Raw genomic sequence first — 23542 nt, forward strand, 5'->3', positions numbered from 1 at the left:
TTGCGGAACCATCACCACGGTGCATTTTAGATGTCGCCACACCCCCTAGCCCTGCACCACACGCAATCTTTCTTCCAATCATCAGCGCCCAGCCCCCTGCCCCCTTGGCCCTAGGCAACTGCCAGTCTCCTGCCCCCATAGCTGTGTCTGCTCTGGACATTTCATCTAAATGGGTTCCGGGTCCCCTTCCCCAGTGTCGAGGGGCCATGGGTGGCCCAGGGCCGGGTGGGGCGGAGTGGCCCCGCCTCTGGTGGTGGAGGCGTAGCCCAGCCTCTGGCCTGCCCGCAGGTGGAGGAGAACCGCCAGTACCGCATGCACAGCCTGCAGCACAAGGCGGCCAGCTCCATCTACATCAACTCGCGCAGTGTCTTCCTGCGCACCGAGCAGCCCGAAGGCCGCTACGTCATCATCCCCACCACCTTCGAGCCAGGCCACACCGGCGAGTTCCTGCTCCGAGTCTTCACTGATGTACCCGCCAACTGCAGGTGCACGGGGGCTGGCTCAGGCCCAGGGGTGCATACTGGGCTGACTGGGGTCTGCAGCCCAAGGTGCTTGCTTCTGCATAAGGCGTGGTGCCCAGGCATCCAGCTGCCCAGTCCTGCCACCAGGGCTGTCTCGTCCTCTCACTTGCCAGGCTCCCGTGCCAGCTTCCCCCCTGCAGTGTGCTTCCTGGCTTACAGAGGCTTTCGCTCATCTCCTTGGAGCTCCCTGTGCCCCTGAGCAGGAGGCCTGACAGAGGAACATAGGTTAGAGGGGTGTCCAAGGCCAAGTGAGTGGGGGAGTCAGGCAAGGCCTCCCAGCCTGTCTGATCCCAGGGTCCTGGGGTCTTGTCACCATAATCCCTTGCCCTCTGGGGGCTGCCTCTGGGCCCAGTGAACTTTGAAAACCAACCACATCCCTGTGAAGTGCAGCCCTGTTGGTCCCACACTGCCCTGCCCATCTCGGGGTGCAGCCCAGACTCCGTGTCCCCATGTCCCAGCCTTGGGAGGCTGTTTGTGGTGCGACTGATGGCCCTGAGTCTGCCAGCCCAGGCTCTGCCACTTTGTGCTGTGTGGGCAAGCCCCCCCCCCCCCGTGGGCCAAGTCATCCTGATCTGTAGAATGGGCATAAGCACGTTCCCCTGGCTCCCGGGGTCTTTGAGGATTAGCAATAATACGAGCAACAGCCCAGCGAGGGCCCGGCACACAGTAGGTGCTCCGTTCATGGATTTTCCCTTGGGGGGCGCTGCAGCCCCCTGGGATGGGGGAGGGAAGGGGAAGCCCGGGTGGTCCAGGATGCCCGGGGCTTTTGCCCAGGACTCAAATGAAACAACAGAGCACTGCTTCCCTCTCTGTCCACTTTATTTTTTTGAAGGGAGGAGACTAGTGGATTGCTTTCTTTATTTTTGTTTCTTTGAAAGGCAGAGAGAGCGAGCCAGACCTCCCCCATCTGCTGGTTCACTCCCCAAATACCTGCAACAGCTGGGGCTGGACCAGGCCAGAGCCAGGAACCAGGAGCCTCTTCGGGATCTCCGACATGGGTGGCAGGGACCCAAGTAGTTGGGTCGTCACCTGGTGCCTCCTAGGGTGCTTGTTAGCAGGAGGCTGGAAGGGAGGGTGGGGCCAGGACGCGAACCCGCGAGCTCTGACTTGGGTTGTGGGTGTTCAGGCTGTGTCTTAACCACTGCGCCAAATGCCCACCCCGCCCTCCCACTTCCTGCACCCCCTCTTCTCCTCCTGTCTTCCTGGAGCCACCCCTCATTCCGCCTCTCTCCCCTGCCCCATATTAGGGAGCTGCGCCTGGACGAGCCCCCCCACACCTGCTGGAGCTCCCTTTGTGGCTACCCTCAGCAGGTGACCCAGGTGCATGTCCTGGGGGCTGCAGGCCTCAAGGACTCCCCGGCAGGTGAGCTTCCTCGGGGCAATCCCACCCCACCCACCCAACCCCCCACCCCCGGCCCTCCTGCTGATTGCCCCCAGCCTTCTGCTCACCTGTGCAGACCCCAGCCCCCAGAGCGGTCCTGCTGTCACTCAGCAAAGCAGCAAACCTTCCCTGATGCCTACTGTGGGCCCAGCCATGCCTGGGTGATGCCTGGCACACAGGGAGGAAGAGGTATACCTTGTGCTGTCAGGAGTTTCCAGTGTGCTGGGGCAGTGAGGCACAGGAACAGCAGCTGGGGAAAGGCTCGGCGAAGGCTCCCTGGAGGAGGTGGCCATTTCCTGGGCCAAGGAGGTGTTAGGGTATAAAGCCTGGGAAAAGGGGTAGGAGAGAAGGGTGCTCTGGGCAGAGGAAGCCACACGGGTGAAGGCCTGGAGGCCGGTCTGCCTGTCTGGGAGCTGAGCGGCTCCGAGATGAACCAGGCTCCAGTCTGCCTTCATAGGCCCCGCCACAGCCCCCAGCCTCAGTCCCTGTCCCACGCCTTCTCTCCAGGGGCCAACTCCTACGTGATCATCAAGTGCGAGGGGGAAGCAGTGCGCTCGGCCGTGCAGAGGGGCACCTCAGCTCCCGAGTACAACGTCAAGGGCGTCTTCTACCGCAAGAAGCCAGGCCAGCCCGTCACTGTCCAGGTGAGCCTGCCCCACACAGGGCTCCTGGGCCCGCCTGCTGCGAGCTTGCTCAGAGCGCGGGGCCCCACGGGGAAAGCGCCCTTGACTGCGTCCTAGGTCGGGTTCTGGTTCTGAGTGTGTCCCTAACCCTCAGTGTGGCCTTGGTGCCACCCCTGGCACACCTGGGTCCTCTAGGCAGACCCAGTAGGTCCACTGGTGTGACTGTGGCCCAGCAGGCTCGGCCTCCTAGCTGTGCGCGGAGAGCGTCTCCGTGGCCCTCACCCCACGCCTCGGAGCTGCCGCTCCAGTCCCCTCCAGGCAGAGGTTGGGACGGTGTGGGTCAGGGTGGCTGACTTAGGGGTCTCGAGCAGTGACCTTGGACGTGTGCTTCCTTCTGCTCTCAGTGAAGGTGGCCAGGGTACGAGGATTCTGGGCTCATTAGCAGGACGCCATCTGTCCCCCGGGCCCAGGGCAGTGTCTCTGTAGGAGAGAAACCTGCTGTAAACAAACACCCGGGACCCTGGGGAGCCACTGTGGATTTTCCACGTTTTCTTAACCCTGGGCCCCACTGGGTCAAACCACAGACCCATAGGTATCAGGGCTGCAAGGCCCCTAGGGGCAGTTGATCCAGCCGTCACATTAAAGATGGGGAAGGGGCCGGTGTTGGGGCGTGGTGGGTTAAGCCACCGCTTGTGTTGCCACCTCCCATATCAGAGCACGGATTGAGTCCTGGCTACTCTGCTCCCCGCTAATGCAGCTGGGGAGGCAACAGATGATGGCTCAAGTACTTGGGCCCCTGCCACCCACTGGGAGACCCAAATGGAGTTCCTGGCTCCTGGCTTCAGCCTGGCCCAGCATTTAAGAGAATTGTGGGCATTTCGGGAGTGAACCAGCAGATGGAAGGTCTCTCGCTCTCCTTCTCTCTCACTCTCCCTTTTGAATAAATACATATATTTAAAAAAATAATGAAGATGGGGAAACCACAGGGTGGGCCTTGTGGTTCAGTGGGCTAAGCCGCTGCCTGGGATGGCTGCAGACACGGGACCGGAAGCAGAGCAGCCAGGACTCACACCACTGCTGCATAGTGAGACTATGGGTTGCTGGCGTCACAGGCCGTGGCTCTATCCCTTACGCCCCAACACCGGCCCCTGGGAGGAACCCTGGATGTGTGGGGAGCCTGACGCCTTGCCCAGGGTTCATGGCGAGGCAGGTGGTGCAGGGATCTTAGCCTGCAGCTGGGCTTTGCGCTGCAGCAAGTGGGCTCAAGGCCTCGCTGCTCCTGCCATTACCCGCCCCCGTACACCCGCGTCCCTAGTCTTGGGGAAGGCCCTGCCAGTCTCCCATCTCCTCGCAGATCTGGAACCACCGAGTGCTGAAGGATGAGTTCCTGGGCCAGGTGCAGCTGAAGGCCGACCCCAACGACCTGCAGGCCCTGCACACCCTCCACCTGCGGGACCGCAGCAGCCGGCAGCCCAGCGACCTGCCGGGCACCGTGGCCGTGCGTGTCCTCAGCAGTGCCTCCCTCACGGCTGTCTGATGCCTGCCCACCTGCCCGGCCCCAGCAGCTCTCACCACCACCTGCATGTCCCTGCCAGGCCTGAGACCACCTGGGAGCCAGACACTGGGGTCCTTTGCCCACTGTTGCACTGGCCTGCTGTGTGCCCTTGGGACGTCTCTGCCTGTCTCTGAGCCTCATGTCCCAAGGGCCCCAAAGCACTCCCTTCTCACGTGGGAGTCTTCTTGCCCGAGATTTAAATCAGCCCTTCCCAGCCCACCTGGCGCCACTGCTACGGGACAGCGCTTACTGTTGAAGACATTTTCCCAGGGCCTGCAGTCCACCGAGGAGCGCCAAGATGTCACTTGTTTACACACAGACTGCCACATTCCCAAGCCCGTCCTTGCCTCGCTGGGCCTGGGCCTACCCTGTCTCCCTCACCCCCTTCTCTCTCAGCTCCTGCCGGGCTCCTGCTCAGGCTGGACTCTGGGAGATGTGCAGGTGGCCTTGGCTGATTCTCTGACCTTGGCCCCTTGGCCATCATCCACTTGTTCACTCAAACAGAGATTTGCCAAATGAAGGCAGCCTGGGGTGGGTAGCTGTCACCTGGCCAGGGAGCCCTCCGCCAACATTCCCCCAGAACACAGCCGAGAAGGGCATGGTGCCCTTCCTGCTGCCCGGGCCAAAGCGTTTCAGTCCTCAAGCTTCCTGTTGTTCCCTGGGGGAGGAAGTCTCCCTTTCGCCCAGGGCTTCTCAGAGCAAGCTGCGAGCCAGCAGCCCTCTGCTCTTCTCCTGGCGCAATTTTGGCTGCACGTGGGGAGGCCTGGAGAAGTGGGCCATTTCCAGAGGGGCCGTGGCCCTGGCGAGGGGGCGAGGTTTGTAGCAGGCACTCTGGTAGCCGGCACCCACCGTGTTCTAGAAGCCTCTGGCTGAGCTTTGGTGCCGGGACGCCCTCACTGCCTCTGTGGGGCCCTGCTTGGGCCTCCAGGCCAGGTGTAGCCACAGAACGAGTGTGGCGGCTTCAAGAACAGGAATTCCTCTGGGGCACCTGAGTCTCCGGCTCCAGATTCCACGGCGTGTTCGCTCTGCCTCCTCACCCACAGCCGCCTGGACCCTGGCTCCCTCGGCCACAGCAGAGGCCAGGGACAGAAACAGGAGGAGGACGAGAGGATCCCGTCCCAGAGCCGCGACCCCCACCCCCCGCCCCGAGGACCTGGGCCTGGGGCCAGGACTGTGCGCGTGACCAGGAGCGAATCACTGAAAGCTCCTGTGCCTGCGCCCCGACGCCTGCGCTGTCAGCCCTGCTGTCACCGAGTGCCGGACAAGGGCAGTGTGGCGCCCTCCATGCTCCCTGCACACCCAATGTCTGAAATTAGGCGGGGCTGGTAGACGCTGCTCGGCCAGCCTGGGCCTGAGCAGCCAACACGTGCTGCCTTGCTCAGCCACGCCCCCTGGTACGTGGAGGCAGTGGGGGATGCCAGGACCAAGTAGCAGCAGATGGGCTTCAACCGGGGGCTGGCCGCTGCCTCCCACCCCAGCGGAACGGAACTGGTACCACAGCCCTGCTCTCACTTCCGGCCCCTCGAGCTGGGCCAGGCTGGCTCCTGGCTGTGCAGGGATCTGGGGACCCGGAAGGTGAGGGTCGAGAGTGGATGGGGAGAGCATTGCTTCATGCACTCGGGGTCCCCACGTGCAAATGGGTGTCGCCTGCAGCCTGCGCCGTGCAGGCCCAGGCTTCACCCCTGAAGGCCCACACGGGATGGGGGAGAGGGAGCCTCATCTAATCTCACAATAAATGTTACCACAGTTTCAGAAAGGCCTTCTCGTGTCCGCCTGCCTCTCTGGGGGGAGGGGCAGTGGAAGACCATCTCCCCGGCCCAGGATCTGGCTTCTGGTCAGAAGGACTTGGCAGTCGCAACCAAGGCTGGCCCCGGCTGCCGTGCCATGAGTCTGAACTGAGATCCCCGGGGTCGCTCTGTCGGACCTGCCGCTGACCATCACATCTGCACCGGGTGGGCCCTGTGCCGAGCCCTGCCCAATGGGCAGGCTGCCCCCCCCCCACGCCGAGCAGCCTCCCAGCTGGTGGGGATGGCCAGTTACAGATGCTGGTCAGGACAAATGTGGGGCCCCTGCAGGGCTCGTTAACCTGGCAGATTCTAGAAGGCTTACACCTTGAAGGACCTGAGAAAGATGAGCTTGGGAGGGGGGCACAGGAGGGTGCGGGGCGACCAGAGCAGGGGCCGTTAAGTGGAAGGTGCTGGCAGCCCCAGTGAGGAAGAGGGGGGGGGGTTGCATTTGAAAGGTCCTTATGGAGGGGCGTGGGTAAGTGCAGTGTGAGATCAAAGCTAACCAAGACCAACTCTGCTATGGTTTGGGTGTTTGTCCCCTAAAGTTTCATGTGCTAGAAGTTCTCCCAGCAGGCAGGGCTAGAGGTGGTGGCCCTTTAAGAGGTGGGCTCTGGTGGGAGCCAGGCAGTCATGGGATAAAAGCCCAGAGAGCAGGCTCTTGGGCTTCCAGCACACAGACGTCTGCTCCTGCCAGCCATGCGACCAACCGCGTGCCACATTGTGACGCCTGCCACTGCGCTACAATGCAGCACGAGGCCCTTGTGCAATGTGCTACCTGAGCTTGGATTTTTCAGCCCCCAGAACTATGAGCAAAATAGATCTTTTTCCTGTAAAGTACCCCATCTTAGGTGTTTTGTTACAGTGAGAGAAAACACACCGAGACGCCCGTTATGTCACCTGCTTAGCAAAGCGCCTGGTCCGCAGTGGGTGTTGGGAATGTCGCGGTTACCGTGGCGTGGGAGACCACATCACCCCCACTCCTTAGCAGCTCACACCTGCGTTCTGCCCCAGCTGCCAGCGAGGGACCTCGGTGCCCTCGTGCTCACACCTGGGCCTCATCCGCCCCAGCTGTGCAGGGCTGCGCCCACGTGTCCAGCCCAGCGTGGGAGGCCAGGAGGGAGTTGGAAGAGCGTTAGGTGCTGAGTACTGGCAGCAGGTGTGAGTGCAGTGTTCCAGAGCAAGCCCTTAAAAAAAAATGGGGGGAGGGGCCAGCGCTGTGGTATAGCGGGTGAAGCCGCCACCTGCAGTGCCAGCATCCCATGTGAGTGCCGGTTTGAGTCTTGGCTGCTCCACTTCTGATCCTGCTCTCTGCTATGGCCTGGGATAGCAGTAGACGATGGCTCAAGTCCTTGGACCCCTGTACTCATGTGGGGGACCCGGAGGAAGCTCCTGGCTCCTGGCTCCTGGCTTTGGATCTGCGCAGCTCTGGCCGTTGCGGCCATTTGGGGAGTGAGCCAGCAGATGGAAGTCTCTCTCTCTCTTTCTGTTTCTGTTTCTCCTTCTCTCTCTGTGCAACACTAACTTTCAAGTAAATAAATAAATATATTTGTAAAACATTGGGGGTGCTGGCATTGTGCCACAGCCGGTTAAGCCATTTCTTGCGATGCTAGCATCCCATATGAGTGCTGGTTCAAGTCTTGGCTGCTCCACTTCCTATCCAGTTCCTTGTTAATGCCCCAGGGAAGGTAGCAGAAGATGGCCCAAGTGCTCGGACCCCCACCAATCATGTGGGAGATGTGGATGGAGTTCCAGGCTCCTGCCTTTGTCCTGGCCCCGCCCTGGTTGTTGCAGCCATTCGGCAAGTGAACCAGGTGGAAGATTCTCTCTCCCCTCTTTCCCCACTCCCTCTCCCCTTTCCCCCTTCTCCCCTTTTCTCTCTCTCCCCCTCGCTCCTTCTTTCCTTACCCTACCTCCCTCTCCCCCCTGCCCTTCAAATTAAAAATTTATTTCACAGAGAAAGATCTCCCCTCTGCTGGTTCCCGCCCCAAATGCCTGCAGCAGCTGAGGCTGGGCCAGACTGAAGCCAGGAGCAGGGAACTCCATCCGGGTCTCCCACGTGGGTGGTAGGCACCCAAGTGCTCAAACCATCATCAGCCACTTCTCAAGATGCACATTAACAGGAAGCCAGAATGGAGAGCAGAGGCAGGACTCCGACGCAGGGGCTCCTGGAAGGGCTGCAGCATCGTAACCGCTGCGAATGTCCACTCCTGGAGCAGGGCCATGGGGTTGAGGTGTGCTGCAGCATTCGGGGTCTCTGTCTGTGGGAGCCCTAACCCGCCAGAGGCTGCCTCCCCGGCGCCACGCCAGCAGTAGGTGGTGGAGCCTGTGCAGCCAGCAGGTGGCGCTGCTGGGTCATGGTTCCCCCTTGGTCACCCCCTCCCTTCCTCCACATTCCTGGCCCCTCACTCTGTCTTCTGGGCGGGATTCCTGCAGACACACCCCAGTTCCCAAGCCGGGGAATCCCAAAGTGCCACTGCCCTTGCAGGGCTAGCACTGCCCCTGGAGAGTGCACCAAGGGGACAGCTGTCAGGTGCCGCTGAGGGCAAAGGGTGGGAAGGAGGGAGTGCCCGGGCCAGGGGAAGCTGTCCCACCTTGCCAGGTGTTTCTTGTCTAGCTCCTGTCCTTTGAATGGTATATTTCACTTCCCTCTGTGTGTGTGCCTGTCACCTATGGGACTGCTCTTAGCCAGCCGGTTTGGCGAAGTTTCCTGTTGATTCTAGAACAATACACATCCCCAACCCCCAGAACAAGCTGTGCAGGGCAACGCTGAGTTGATGCAGTGGGGGCGGGGGAGCTGCCAGCATGTCGGCTGCTGCACCCCCCTGCTTCTCCTCTCCCAGTCGGCAGCAACCACCAGGGAAGAGACAACAGCCATGGGGGCACACAGGGGCTGGGGCCACAGCCAGCGTGTGACCGAGTCAGGATCAAGCTCAGTTTCCCTGCCCGGGGACCAAGGCAGCAGGTAGCAGCACTGCCGATGGCAGGGCAGGAGGCCCAGGCCTCTGCCCCGACGCGGATCCACAGTGCAGCCAGAGAGAGACCCAGAGCCCTTGCTGCAGCACACAGAGCCCGGGGCAGTGTCTGGACATTAGTCCCAGCCCTGACAGCCCGCCCCCCATGCTGATGTCACCACACCAGACCTTGGAGGCCCCCTGCGGCTCCGCCTCCTGGGAGAAGGCTCTGGAGTAGGGAGGGGAGGGTGACAGTGTCGGCTGGACAGCCGCCCTGGGCAGGAGAAGACACAGAGAGACACCCAGAGTGAGCCGCGGAGCACGACTCGGGGCGAGGGCGGGGGGCAGCGGGTCTGCACACACAGACCTGTGACCTCAGCTTCCTGAGCCCTCTGCGCAGGCACAGCTGCCCCCACTGCTGGGTCGCCGTGTCCCAGGTATGCATGGGCCGCTGGGTGTCCTGGGCGTGGAAGAGGGTCGTTGCACTGGGGGGAGCCATGGCATGGCTGTCCCCACAGCCGCTTGATGCTGGGCCTGGGCTTCCTGGCACCTGTCGGGGCTCAGCCCTGGCAGCCATTGAACGAAACTGTCCTGAGCCTGGAAAGACGGAAGCTGTACCCTGCAGAGGGGGAGAGCCCGCGGCATGGAGTTCATGGAGCTGTTTCTGAGCTGAGGCTGGGGCTGGGCGTCCTGGGCCCGGGGGGCAGTCGTGTGGGGTGGGAGAGAGACAGCGACAGAGACACCTCTTTCCCTGTTGCTTGGCTTCCTCTATACTTTATCTGACTCTGTCTCTCTCCTTAGATCCGCTACTTCTTTCTTCTGTGCCTCAAATTTCCCAGCTGTGAAATGGGCATATGGAGCCTCAACTCCAGGTTGTTGAAGTAGCGGCAAGGGAAAATCGGGCGTGGGGTTAATAACCTAGTGAGAGTCTATAGTCCCTGCTGCCAATTGGAAAAGCGACGAACTTGCACATGGCCTAGTTTTATTTTCAGGAGTAAAATGTGTATCTCAGAGTTTCTCCTGACGGTTGGCCCTCAGGTCCTATGCCCTCACTACCCTCTTCCACTCCCCAAGTCCCACATTCTTTGTGGATCTCTGTTCTGTCCCCGGCTCTTGTAGCTCATGCTGGTGTGTAGTAAGCCAGCCCAGCAGCTGAGCGTCCAGAGTGCCCCAAAGCAGCTGCCTGGTGGCCTTGTTGAGTCCACCTCCCCACCAGGCAGCCAGGCCGGTGCGGGTCCCAGGGGCGCCGTGAGCCCGCTGTGTCCCAGGGCTGCAGGGCCACGGTCAGGGCTCGGGTGTCGGGCAGTGTCATAGGCAGAGGATCAAATGCCTCAGTGCCTGTGAATGGGCCCTTGTGAAACATTGATGTTTACCCTGGGGACAGGTTGGGGGCCCGAGGAGCCTGGTGCCAGGCCCGTGGGCTTGGCGGGGGCAGGGCGTGTTCAATAGCCATGCTCAGCCCCACAAGGCCTTGCTGAGCCATGTCTGGGCCTGGCCCCAGGCTAGGCAAGGCTGGAAACAAGGAGACAGGTGAGCCCCTTCCCTGTGGCCATGCCCTGCCCTGGATCAACTCCCCGGCTCTAGGGACTGACCCTTGACCCAGATAACAGCACACACGTGGTCAGTGTAGTTGTCAGGTCAGAATAGAGGGAAGCAGAGGCCCAGATGCTGTCTGAGCAGAGCCACGGCTCATGGCTGGAGTTAGCCAGGCACAATTTCAGATGGGGGTCAGCATAGGTAAAGAGCTGGCGTAGTGAGACCAGAGAATGGCCCGAGCAAGATGGGGACAGGGAGAGAACAGGCTGGCACGTCAGCAGGGGTCCGCTCCTGCTGGGCTGGAAAAGCCAGGCTGGGGGTGTCGCCCCTCCATCATGCAGGAAGTGGGTGGTCTAGAGGGGCTGCAGCCCAGGAGTGCCATGAGCAGGCTGCCATCACCCACACTCCTGGACAGCTCTGAGCTAGGAGGTCGGATGCCCAGCCCTAGGCCTGCACTTGCCCTGCCGTGCTGTGTGACGCTGGGCAAGTGTTGCTCCCTCTCTGGGCCTCTTGGGGTGAGGCTAGACTTGAGACTTTCTAGGAGCCCTTTGGGAATTTCTGAATGACAGTGGCTGAGAGAAGAGCTCAGCTGCCCTGAGCAGCAGAGCTGGCAACGGTGGCTGAGGCTCAGGTCACGCGGGCTGGGCTGTGGCCAGAGGGAGAAGAGCCAGCGAGGGTTCCCTCCGGGGGGAGGGGCTGGGGCTTGGGGAGGAGCCCAGCTGACCCCAGCCAGAAGGCCGCGAGGGCCAGCTGACTGCTCCCAGGCTTGACATGGTCTCTCCCCGCAGAACTGCACCTGGCCGGCCGGACAGCAGGGGCATCTGACGCAGGACCATGGTGATCCTTCAGCGGGTGAGTACCGCCCGCTCCTACCCCCACCGTCCCCATCTGCGCCCTCGGAGCCAGGGCCAGCCTCTGAGGGGCTCATCGGGTCCCTGGGCCGTATCTTCTCATCTGCCCACTTGACCGTGAACGTCACCCCAGTCCTTTCTCTCGGAAAACCCCTACTTGGTCCGTGGAAGCCGGCTGCGAGGCCTGGGCTGGACGCACCTGCTGTGTGTCTGCACGGCTTCCTTCTCCAGCCAACCCACCCTGCTGGGCAGAAATGCCTGCTTTCCCCACGTCTCCGAATCTGGGCATCCGAGGCAGTGGGACAGCAGGGGCAAAGACACAAACGTGGGAAGTCCCTGGGGAAGGGGAAAGAGTAGGCGACAGGGCTACTGCAGACCTGAGCCCAGCCTACCCTGAGGACCTGGGCGCACGGTGAGGGGGCCCCCGTGGCCTGAGTGCAACCCCCAGGGGTTTATGGGAAGCGGCAGAGGGCCCCCCCCCACCCCGGCCCCGCGCCAGCTGAGTCTTCCTCCCAGGGCTACGGCAGGCAGCCTCTGCCCCTCAGGCCTTCCCCGTGATCAGCCTGAATCCTAATGAGCTCCTGGTCCCAGAGTGCAAGCACGGAATGTGGGCACTGAGCCAGGTGGGCCTGGCCTGGGGCCCGGGAGCTGGCGGGGGCAGGCACTGTGAGGGCTCCGTCAGGAGCAGCCCGGCCCCCAGGCCCACCAGAAACTAATGTAGCAGCCTGTCCTGCAGCCGCCGGGCCACCTGGGGCCAGCATGCTGTGGGGGGGGGGCTGTGTTGGGGGGCAGGCAGGCTCCTGGGCAAGATGAGGACCATCTCTTGTCCTGGGGACTGGAGGGACCCCTTCTAGAATCCCTTGGCGTGGGACCCGTTCAAGGGCTCATTACAGATGGCTGGGGTCTATGTTACAAAGAAAGGCACCAGCACCGAGTTTGCTGTGTGGGTGAGGACAGCCCCCAGGAGGGAGGGCCTGGGCCCGGGGCCGGTCTGGCCCTCGGGATTGTGAGGAGGGTCTCTGGCTCACTGGACCGCCTCCTAGCCCCTGCCCCTCCTGCCTCCTGTGAAAGCCGGCGCACCCCATCTTGCAGGTGTTAGCAGGTGTTAGCAGGTGCGCCCAGCTCTGCCCAGCCCTCCAACAGAAAGTACCTTTCTGTTACTTTCATCCCCAGAAATGTCGCAGCTCTGGGGTGGGTGTCAACTGGCTCTACAGTCCTGCAGGGCAGAGCCCAGGCATCCAGGCTCCATGTGGGCCTTGCTACTGATGAGTGGGAGGCCCTGGGCATGTGACTCCGCCCCCCGAGGCTCAGTTCCTCTGTGACAGGAAGATGAGCCACTGCTCCCGGGGCTGCTGCTTGAGACAGTGCTTCTGCCCGCTCCCTCATTCCTCCCTTGCCCCACGCAAGGCTTGGCCTCCCCTTCTCGCCCGTCTACCCAGGCCCCAGTGCAACCCCTTCTTTCAGGAAGCCTTCCCTGATTGGCTCACACCATCCAGGTCACACACGGTCTGCCTCTTTCCCTCCCTCCCTGGGGTCTCCCAGTCAGTTCTGGAAGCGATGGGCAGGCTTCATCCACGCCCCGCTGTCTACTCAGCTGCAGGCCCTGCCCCTCAGACATGGAGCTTGGAGCCGAATGACTGAATTGGATCGCTCACTCCTTTGGTCTGATGGACTGGTTATGAACCCCGGCTCCATCACTTTCTAGTTTTGTGGCTGTAAACAAACTGCTACACCCATTTGCCTTATTGGTAAGTAAGGGCTAGCAGTGGTGCCTGCCCCATGGAACGTCTGAGAATCAAATAGCAAATGCAGATTCTGCTTGATGTGGGGCTCAATAGATGTGAGCTGCCATGACTACTGGTGATGAAGGGATAGAACAGTGTTCCTGTATGTGACATTCCCCCACCCGTAACTATCTTTCACTTTCGTTGTGATTAAAAAAAGTTTGAGAGCTCGAAGACTAAGACGGCTCTTTCTCTATATGGAGAGGTCCTGATGTGGAACAAATCAGTGACAAAGATTCATTCCTCTGTCCTTTGTCCATCCATCCATCCACCATCAATCATCCATCTACCCATCCGTCTATCCATTCAGCCATCTGCTACCCATCTACCCACCCACCCATCTGTCCATCCATCATTCATCCACCTACCCATTTACCCAACCACCCTCGCACCCACCGATCCATCCATCCATCTGTTATGCATCCACGAACCCACTGATCCCTCTACCCATCAACCACCCATCCATCCATCTACTCATCCATCTACCCACCCATCTGTCCATCCATCATCCTTCCATCTACCAATCTACCCAACCACCCATGTACCCACCAATTCTTCCATCTATCCACCCATCCACCCACCCACCCTCCTAGCCCTTCTAAGCCCCACAGAATGCCAGAACACAGCAGATAGCTTCAGAAAGATGGCCTAAGAGCACAAATCTCTTCACTTATGAGAAAGAATCTTATTATTTGCAGCCTCCATGGTGGTCCTCCTGTTGGCTAGGCAGTCTACGCATGGTCTCATTTTATCCCACAGGGCTATGGGGTAGGGACTGAGGCTCAGGGAGGCTAATTGGAATATATAGCCTGGGGCAGGTCCAGACAGCATAGGCAGCCCTGACAGGGAGGGGAGCCGGCTGTCAGGAAAAAGGAGAAGGTGGGGGCTGCTGTGTAGGGCACAGGGCTTGGGGGAGAAGGGTCAGACGCCAGTGCAGGGTGGCAAGTGCGGGACATGGGCTCTTTCTTAGGGACCCCTTGGTGGTCTGAGCAGACCCACCATGCTGACAGTCCTGGGAGTGGGGATGGCAGGTGTGTCCTCCAGCCACATTCTCACCCACCAGCAAAGGGCCCTGGGCCCCTTCTCTGCCAGGCTGAGCACGAAGCATGCAGAGAGAAAGTGACTGTTCCTGCCCCGGAGGAGCTTCACTGCGGAGACCGCCAGAGACCCTGCGAGGGGTCGCGGGGGAGCCTGGGAACGGGCCAGGCTTCTGGCCTGCCTGGGAGAGGGCGTCAGGGAGGGTGGAAGCCTGGAAGGGGGTGAGGTCTCCGGGAGACGGCCTTGCCCAGGGATGCGAGGCCAGCAGGGCCAGGGTAGGAACAAGAACCCAGGGCTCCTTGGTGACATGACCCCGTCTTTCAGTCTGACCTGATTTCCATCTCTGAGGCGGGGCCAGGGTGGGGACTGCCTGCACTTGACCCTGATTTGTGGGCAGGGGGAGGCTGGAAGATAAATCTGTGTGCTGATGGTGACACTGGGGTTGACACTTTCACTAAAATAGATGCCCTTTGTTGTCTCTTGGAACAGTTTCTGACTCAACGTCTGCTTTGCCTGATGCTGGTATAGACAGCCTGGCTCTCCTTTGCATATTGTTTGCATGGAATGCCATTTGCATGAAATCCTTCTGACCTGAACCCATTTGTGTCTTTGGATTCAAGATGGATTTCTTGCAGGCAACATAAAGCTGGTTTTTTAAAAAAATTTTTTTGTAAATCAATTTTGCCAATTTGTCTTTTGACTAGAGGTCCAATCTACTTCCCTTAAAAAAAACATTTATTTATTTATTTGAAAGTCAGAGTTACACAGCAGTGGGGGGAGGGGAGGGGGAGAAGCGCACTTCCACTCACTGGTTCACTCCCTAGATGGCCACAATGGCAGGGACTGAGCCAGGCTGTAGCCAGAGCTCCTTCCAGGTCTCCTAGGTGGCAGAGGCACAAGTACTTGGGCCATCTTCTGCTGCTTTTCTCAGGCCATTAACAGGAACCTGGATCAGAATGGGGGCTGCCTTGAGGACTTGAACTGGCACCATAAGGGTGACAGCTTTACCTGCTATGCCACAGTGCTGGTCCCTATTGATCTTATTTTTTTTTAAAAAAGTATTTATTCTACTTATGTGAAAAACGGAGAGAGAGGGAAAGGGAATCTTCCATCTACTGGTTCACTCCTTGAATGGCTGCAATGGCAGAGGCTGGGCCAAGATGAAGCCAGGAGCTTCTTCCGGGTCTCCCTTGTGGATACAGGGGTCCAAGTACTTGGACCATATTCGGCTGCTTTCCTAGGCGTATAAGCAGAGAACTGGATCATAAGTGGAGCAGCCAGGGCTTGAACCAATGCTATTTTGGGATGTTGGCGTCACAGGTGGTGGTTTAACCTGTGCCACATCACTGGACCCTCAATCTATTTACTTTTTAAGGTAATCATTGATAAGAAAAAACCACTATTTTGCTATTTGTTTTCTAGGTGTCTTATAGATAAATTTCCCCCTCAATTCCCTCACAACTGCCTTTTTTGGTGTTTCATTTTTTTTTTCCTGATGTACTGGTTTGATTTCCTCTTCTGTATATATTTTTCCTTAATGGTTTCTTTAAGTCTATAATTATCTTAAATTTGCAACAGTGTCGTTTAAGACAAAGTTAGCTTCAATAGTGTTTAAAGATGATGCTGGCTGCCCCATCCCTCTCCCTTTATGTTGTGGTCACAAATCACATCTTCATACATCGCATGCGACTCCCCTAGCTTGATCTGTTACGTAAGTGCTCATCCTTAAATCTCACAGGGAGGGAAAGGCGAGTTAGCAAACAGCACGACCTCAGCACGCTGGCTTGTACACTCACCGACGCAGTTACTTTTGTCAGTGTTGCTCTTCTTCTCTGAGTAGTTCAAACTTCCACTTATTTTTCTAATATTCTGTTATAAAATACGCGCAACAAAATGGACCATTGTTAAGTGCAAGGCCACTGGCATAACGTACATCCCTACACTCACACAACCACCGCTATCACGCATCTCTGTAACTCTTCTCATCTTGGAAAGCCAAACCCTGACCCACTGAACGGTAACCCCGCAGCCCCAGGCCCTGGCGCCCTCCCTCCTGCCTGCACCTCCTGGAAGCCCAGTCACCTGCGATCTGGGCTTTTGTGACTGGCAGGACACTGTTCCAGGCACGCCCCGCCCCTCAGTCATTCATGCGTCTAGGAACGCTGGGGCTGCTTCCACGTGTTCGCTGTTGTGAATGAAGCCGCCGTGAACAGGGGTGCGCAGGTTTCTCCCCGAAACCCTGCCTTCGACCCTTCTGAACATTTGCCCTGAAGGAACTGCTGGCTCACGGGGTGACGCTATTTTTCATTTTTTGGGAACTGCCATCCTGTCTTCCACAGCGCGGGCACCCTTTGTCCCCCGCCCAGGGTTGCCTTCTCCGGGTCCTCCCGGGTACTTAGCTCCTGTAGCCACGCCCCTCCAGCTGTTTCACACTCACACAGACGACGCCACAAAGGCACGGGGCGGTGACCCGGCTTGTGAGAAGCTGAGCAGGGATCAAACCTCAGCCATCTGGCTCCAGAGTTCAGGCGCCCAGCAGCCCTGCTGTGCTCTCCACTATCTAGGGCTTCCACCCTTATCTGCATCTGGTCTGCCCTCCCTGGGCTGGGGGCTCCGAGGAAGAATGCCCGGAAGTCCGCCAGTGCCTCCTGGGTTCCAGGGTCTGGTTCCTACTCCAGGGGATTCCAGTGAGCAGGTGCTGTGGTTCTGGCCTGGACCGGGGAAAGGACCTCTCCTGACAGCCAAGTCCCCAGGAGAGTAGAGGAAGTGGGCGGGAGTCACTGCAGCCGGCTCGCCCTGTGCTGGGGTCACGCCCTGATGTCCCTAAGGCTGGGGTGCAGCCTGGGCAGCTCTGTGCCGTCTCTGTCCTCGGCAACCCCATCCCCCACCCTACAGACACTGTTTATTTGCTGGAGTTTGGGCAGGGGGTGGCTTCCAGGATTCCAGACAATGCTGTCAGGGGCCTTGAGGAGATAAGAGGGGGAAGGAGGAAAGAGGGGAGGTGAACTCAGATAATCAGGAAGAAGGAAGCACCAAGCCGTGGGAGGAGAGTGCCAAGGCCTGCACCGGCCAGGCCCTCTAGACTGCTGGGTAGCCTCTGGCTCCCAGCCCAGCATGCACGGGAGGGAGCCAGGTGCCCGTCCTGCACAGGTGCCAGGCCACGGGAGCCCAGCACTGCCCACTGCAGGGTGAGCTCTGAGCAGTCCCCAGGCTTGCTGCCCTGGGGGATCCAAGAGACGTCTGCCAAGCCTCAGTGGCCTCTCCTGCCCGCCAGACACCCCCGCACGGGTGACCTCGGGCTGGGTGAGGAGGACGGGCTATCCAGGGCTTACCCCTAGAAGAAAGGTTTTAGCCGCCGGCGGCCACAGACCCAGAAAGCTCTTTGGCCCACCTTCTCTTTCGTCTTAAAAATGTCCAGGCTGTGTAGTTTCCTTCCAAAGAAAGCGCTGGTTTTCTTCCAAGCTGCAGGCAGAGTCAAGTGCAGATGCCACGTTCTCCCCGGGCCCTGGAGTCCCGCGGCTGCCTGGGGTCCCGACGCTGGCGCCCCCTCCCCATCCGCCTGCCAGGCGTCACCTAAGCCGCCGTTGCCATGGGCCCGCGGCAGATGGCCCGGTTTAGGGTTCCCCGGCGGGCGCCGCGCGCACGGATTAGGTGAATTAAGGAGCCGGAGCCTTGAGCCTCCGCCGGACCCTCAGCGCCATGGAGTCCCCCGCCGGGCCTGCAGACCCCGACCCCGCCGAGGAGCGCGCTCCGCAGTCCGGCAAATGGGCGCTCGTACGCAGTCTGAACCAGGCTTTCAAGACCTTTGCGGTCCTGCCGGTGAGGCCCGGGCCCGAATGGGGGAGGGTACGCTCGGGGCCTGCCCCGGGGGCCTCAGTTTCCTTGCCTATCAGGAGTCGCACAGGAGGGTCCGCGCAAAAGAGGTCCCAAGATACTGAGACCTCGGCTTTGGCCACCCTCCGCAGGCGTAGGCGGGAGGGTCTGGTGCTGGGATCCCCAGCAGGGAGCGCCTACAGGTGCGCAGGCAGGCCTGAGAGGCCAGGGCTCCTGTACACGGCTCCCCACGCATAGGCCTGTCTGGTGGACACTTGGCTTACACTTCCCACCTGGGAAAATAAAAACCAGTGTCCCGTGGTGCAATGGAGAGAAATGAGGGCGCCATCCAGAGACAGGCTCCTTCTCATTGCACAGACGGGCACTGGGTCCCAGAGGAGGGAAGATGCAGGCAGGGCCAGGCTGGTGCTGGGAGATGGAGACAGGCAGCAAGGACAGCTGGCATTTGCAAGGGACTATTGGCTGTACACGCACTCCTTTCCTGTTAAGTCTGGTGAAAACTGCTACCCAGAGAGGCTGAATAATTCACCTAAAGTCACACAGCGTTAGTGACAGCCCTGGGACAAGAACCCAGACCTCTTTAGTTTTTAGTGGTTCTTTTTTCCTTAAGGTTTATTTTATTATATTTTGAAAGGTAGAGTTACAGAGGGAGAGACAGAGAGATTTGTTTGCTGGTCACTCCACAAATGGCTGCGATGGCCTAGGCTGGACCAGGTCGGAGCCAGGAGCTTCTTCTGGGTCTCACACGTGGGTGGCAGTGGCCCAAGCACTTTGGCCATCTGCTGCTGCTTTCTCAGGTGCATTAGCAGGAGCTGGACTGGAAGTGGAACAGCTGGGACTTGAACCAGGACTCATATACGATGTCGGTGTTGCAGGCCGTGGCTTAGCCTGCTGTGCCACAGCGCTGGCCCCAAGAACACGGCTCTCTTGATGTGTGTTTACTGTGGCTGCGTGCTGGCTCTCCTGGGGTTCGGGGGATGCTGCGAGAACACTGAGACAGCCCCTGCTGGGAAGTCAGCACTGTGGGGGCAGGGAGACCATCTGCTCCTGCCACACGGGCTGTGTCACAAGAGCCGTCTCTGACGCGGGCAGGGCATCCCTCATAGTATGTGATGCTGTTACTGAGTTGTTGCTTTTCTGGCCATGGTGCTCAAACTGGGGCCCGGCGCAGTCATGGTGGGCTGGGGACTGTCTTGGGGAGGCGAGGAGCTGGTGGGATTAGAGCTGGCGCCCAGTCTCCTCCCCTCACCTCCCTCCTCCTGCCCCCCAAAGCAGCTGAGGCGTTGACGCCTTCCTCCCCCTCTTTGTCTCCTCACCCTCCCCAGCGGCTCTCGAACCACCCACTTTGGGTCCTGGCTTCCTCCTGCACAGCCCCCTGGGTCACTGCTGGACCAGTGACCACGGCCAAACTCCCTTCCGGCTTTGGGCCTCGTTTCCTGGCTGCAGTCTGTTGCTCCAAGGACGTGCCCTGGGCCACAGGAGCCCTCCCCTCAGGGCTTCCGGGGCCCCAGGATTCCCCGTGGAGCTCTTAGCTGCCCTGGGAAACTGTCCGCAAGCTCCCACCTAGAGCAGAGCCAGTTAAGCTGCGCCCTCCAGATGACGGCCCTAGCTTAGAAGCCACTGCCACTTGCTGTGTGGCCCCAGGTTCCTCACTTGGCATCTCTGAGCCTCTGCACCTGCTCACGGGAGGTTTCAGTAGGATTGGGGTTATTCTCTGTTCTTCCAGGGACAGCTTGCCTTTTGGGCCCAGGGGCCACCTACACCCAGGGACCCTAGCAGTGCTTCCCGTGCTGACCAGGATCCGGGGTGGGTTTCAGCCCCAGCTCTGTCAAAGGCCCTGGCTTCTGGAGCACACGTGTGCTTGTGTGTGTGTGTGTGTGTGTCGCACACAGCTCCACAGCCTCCGCACACTCACGCCCTCTCACACACACTGCACCCTTCGCCCTTCCTCTCATGGACGCGGCTGTGCCGGGCGCTGAGGACTCGCAAGTGAGAGACTCCAACCCCAGCAGATGCAGCGCGGGGCGGGGCTGGCCGTGGGGCCCCGTGGGACAGCTCCAGGCTCCGTCCAGCAGCCAGAGCGCAAAGGTCCATCTGTCAGGCCACCTCCTCGGCTTCCTGCCTCACGTGACGGCAAATCCAGCTCCTGCCTGTGGCTCACAAGGCCCGGCTCGCCTTGCTGCGGCCCTGCCCTCCCTGGGCGCTGTGCACCTCTGCTCCGTTCCGCCCCGGAGTCAGAGGGGCCTGGCAGCAGCGGGCGCTCTGCACACTTGACTTTAGGAAGGAATAAACTGGGAAGGAGACGGCCAAGGCGAGGATGTTTGCTCTGGGTCTGTGCAGGGGCGGGTGTCCCTGGAGGGAAGGCGGAGAGGAGCAGGTGGGCCCAGCAGCCCGTGGAGCCCCACGGCCACGGCGGATGTTCAGGAAGCCCCAGGTCTCCTCTCCAGCTCGCTCTTTCCGGGGAGGAAGCTCGGGCAGGGCCCAGCCTGTGTCTCCCTTCCCACCTCTACAAAGTGAGGGCCCGGAGAGGCTGCTGGGGGCAGCCGGCGGCTGAGACAGCGCAGGTTGGCCTGTGACTCACTGAGTCCAACCTCCCTGTGGCGGAGCGAGGTCAGCGGCTCAGCCAAGTCCGAACAGGGCCTGGGGCCTGGGCGCTTCCCCCCGGGTGCGCTCCATTGTGAATTCTTTTTATCAGCAGTTTCGTTTCTCATTGTTCTTTGATATTAAGTTATATTTTTTGTTAGAAAGTCTGTGTTCTCCCACGCTCCAGGGAGGTTTAGGAACCAGCCCCAGAGGAAGACTTTTCTAAGATTAGAAGAATATTCAACCCTTTACCCTGAGGCCAACAAGGCCTCTGTGTTCTGGACCAGGCCCCTCTCTCTGACCTCCCTCTCCAGGTCCTTTGCCCTTGACATTCTTGCTGGCCAGTTACTCCCCCCTGCCCTCTGCAGGACTGCCACTTGCCCTTCCAGTCTCCGCTCAGAAATGTCCTCCGCAGAGTGGCTCATCTGACCGCCGAGCCTCAGGTCGGCCGGCTCTGTCTTGGCGCACTGTTCTCCCGGCGCTCACCTGGCTCTGTTTGTTGTCTACTTTCTCAATAAGAACGTGGAGTCCATCATCTCCGCTCGACTCCCCACATAGCGATTCACCGTCAGCAGGTGCCCAGGACATGTTGGTAGGGCATCATGGCGCTGAACGTGCTTGTCCTAGGTCCGTCACTTTGACTCTTGAGTTTAGGTTCAAGTCCTGTTAGTCCTGGTGTGTAATAAGAGCCGGATGCTGCAGGGGACACACAAGCGGCACCCTGCCCATCAAGGTTGGGAGCGCCCCCACGAGCCAGGAGGCAGTATGGCTGAGCTCACCCTGGGCCCAGCACAGAACATGTCACTGGCTTTGATGGTGACCCTGGGTGTCCTCTGGCCCCGCCTCCTCGAGGCCAGCAAAGATGGAGTTTGGGTGGTTCAGTGCTTCTGCCTCAACTCCAGGGAGTCTGTCATATACATGCAGGGTGCAGAGCCCTGGGGAGAGCCTCGGCTTGCACGGGCCTGGGCCCGAGGCTGCCCTGTTCTGTGAGCTCTGCTTCCCCGGCTGTAACACGGGAGAACACGGGCTACCGCCGCAGAGGCAGTAGTGAGCCGCATGAGCACGCAGCCCGGGGCCTGGCAGCAGATGGGAGTTTGGCACCAGGCCTCTGGTGGGGGCAGAGGTGGGTCTATGGCTGCCCAAAAGGGATCCTCACGCCCCTGGCTGCTCACCTGGCCTGGGACTCTCTCTCGCCCACAGGGGGACTACGTGTGGATGGACCTGAGGTCCGGGCAGGAGTTCGACGTGCCCATCGGGGCGGTGGTGAAGCTCTGTGACTCTGGGCAGATCCAGGTGGTGGACGATGAAGGCAACGTGAGTCGGCCCCTCCGTCACCCAGCCCGGGGGGACCACGGGCTGCCAGCGGCCCCGGCCGGGCGCCAGGCAGCATCCTGCCCTCAGAGGATGGAGGCACTGCCTGAGCCCCCTGCTGCCCCTCATGGAGCTCTGGTGCCCACCGAGAGAACCCCCCCTCTTCCATGGAGCTCTGGCGCCCCGCCAAGAGCGTGCCTCCTCAGGCCGGGCTGCGTGTTCTGTTTCCTCCTGCACGTCACTGCACTGGGTATTCCAGTCGTGTGTGCTCGGGGTGACATCAGGCTGGGCGCGTCTCACGCACAAGGGTGCTGTGTGGTCAGACAGACTGCATCCCGGTCCCGCCTTGCCCACTTATGGGCCCTGCAGCCCTGGCCAGGTCTCTGACCCTTCTGAGCCTCAGTTTCCAACTCTGTGAAAGGGGGGCATGAGTAGCTGTGCTACAGTTGCTGCAATCACACATGCGGAGCACCTTGTCAAGTTAGCGGCGGTCCGTAAGCTTAAGTTAGTCATGCTCTGATAGGCTACGGCCTCATGCGTGTTCATTGTCCCCCATGATGTGGCTCTAGGAGTTGGTCCTAACCCTCTCTCTTGGCCCAGAAGGCAAAGCAGTTCAGGTCTGGCAGGCAGTCATGGGGAGGACTTGAGTAGGGAAGGAAGGTCTGAGAGTGAGGCCTGCCCCAGGGCCTCTGGGCACAGGTGCACCTGTAAGGTGTGTGCGTGTGTAGTGTGGTGGACATGTGGATGCGATGCTGAGCAGACGGTTGCAGCCTAGGGGGCACAAGAACGTGCCAGCAAGATTTCAGTTCCAGCTTAATTTGGGCTGCACCAGTGCTATGTCAGGCGCCGGGGACATAGGGATAACATGGAGTCCCTGTTTTTGCCTCCTGGTCTGAAGGAAGAGGATCAGGAAAAAGAGTGGACTGCAAGTTGGAAACAGGCTGTGCTGGGCATCAGGGGAGGGCTCAGGACCCTCAAGGCCTGGGTGTGGATGTGGAGTGGGCAGGTGCACCACACGTAGCCCTGTGGCCCTCGGGGTTTGCAAAGCTCTTTCATCCAAGTTCTGTCTTTGGATGTCCACGGCGTGTCTGAAAGGCGGGGAGAGTTGTAACTGTTACCTCATGGGGAAACTGAGGCACAATGAGGGACCATGTGGCTAGCTCACAGCTGTAAGTGGAGGTGCTGGGTCCCGAAGCCGGGACCTCTGGGCCCTCTGCCCGAGTTTTCCCTGTACACCTCAATGGTGGCTGTGGGTCTCGAGGTCTGTGCGGCAGGCTTTTGTCCCCTGGGCTTCAGAACAGAGCGCCTAAGACTTTGTCACCTGGGCTCCAGGGCAGGGCCCTCCAGGAAGCCGCTGTGAGGTTGAGGTTGCAAACACAGATGGGGTGGCGCACAGACCCACGAGCTGGCCTGGGCCCTCCCCACCTTCCTGGAGGGGACCAGGGACTCTCTGCAGGCTTCAGTTTCTCCTGGGTCATGTTGCAGTCAGATGGCATCCTGTAACTCCGTGTCACTGGATCCTGAAGGAGCCCTCCCGTGTCGCCCCCATCCAAGGCCCTGAGGGTGGGGGCTGCCCGAGGGCTGGAGCGTGGCTGCTGGGGGCTCAGGTGAGGGAGGCTGGGGTCTGACTTTGGTGGTGTTGGCTCCGGGCTTCTGGCCCTTCCTCCACAGGCTATTCCTGCCCCCTCCACTCCGAGCCATCCCCCTCTGCCCCTCCATCCTCCCTCAGATGCCTAGCAACCTGCGAGCAGCACCAGGCCAGTCACTTGGGGTTCCCGAGTCAACAG

At 60.1% G+C, this 23542-nt stretch overlaps 2 protein-coding genes across 10 annotated transcripts in view; both read left to right on the top strand.

The window, feature by feature from the left end:
• Positions 1 to 5839, top strand: part of CAPN5 (calpain 5) — a 47741-nt gene extending 41902 nt beyond the window's left edge. For both annotated transcript variants that reach the window (XM_008263663.4, XM_008263675.4), the window contains exons 10-13: positions 289 to 485; positions 1769 to 1884; positions 2410 to 2546; positions 3880 to 5839. In XM_008263663.4, coding sequence (XP_008261885.1) covers positions 289 to 485; positions 1769 to 1884; positions 2410 to 2546; positions 3880 to 4062 — 633 coding nt within the window. In that variant the 3' untranslated portion in view covers positions 4063 to 5839. The remainder of the gene's footprint in view (positions 1 to 288; positions 486 to 1768; positions 1885 to 2409; positions 2547 to 3879) is intronic.
• A 3240-nt stretch (positions 5840 to 9079) lies between these two features.
• Positions 9080 to 23542, top strand: part of MYO7A (myosin VIIA) — a 68297-nt gene continuing 53834 nt past the window's right edge. For 2 of the 8 annotated variants that reach the window (XR_011389416.1, XR_011389417.1), the window contains exons 1-2: positions 17455 to 17846; positions 21645 to 21758. Coding sequence is in view for 6 of the 8 variants with exons in the window: in XM_070075796.1 (XP_069931897.1) it covers positions 17727 to 17846; positions 21645 to 21758 (234 nt within the window). In the remaining 2 variants the exon portion in view is untranslated. Of the gene's footprint in view, positions 9256 to 11051; positions 11207 to 17449; positions 17847 to 21644; positions 21759 to 23542 lie in introns of those variants that run through there. The other 6 variants (XM_070075774.1, XM_070075777.1, XM_070075796.1 and 3 more) reach the window with 6 other exon arrangements.

This window comes from Oryctolagus cuniculus, chromosome 1, assembly GCF_964237555.1.
Source record: "Oryctolagus cuniculus chromosome 1, mOryCun1.1, whole genome shotgun sequence".
Classification (NCBI taxonomy): domain Eukaryota; kingdom Metazoa; phylum Chordata; class Mammalia; order Lagomorpha; family Leporidae; genus Oryctolagus; species Oryctolagus cuniculus.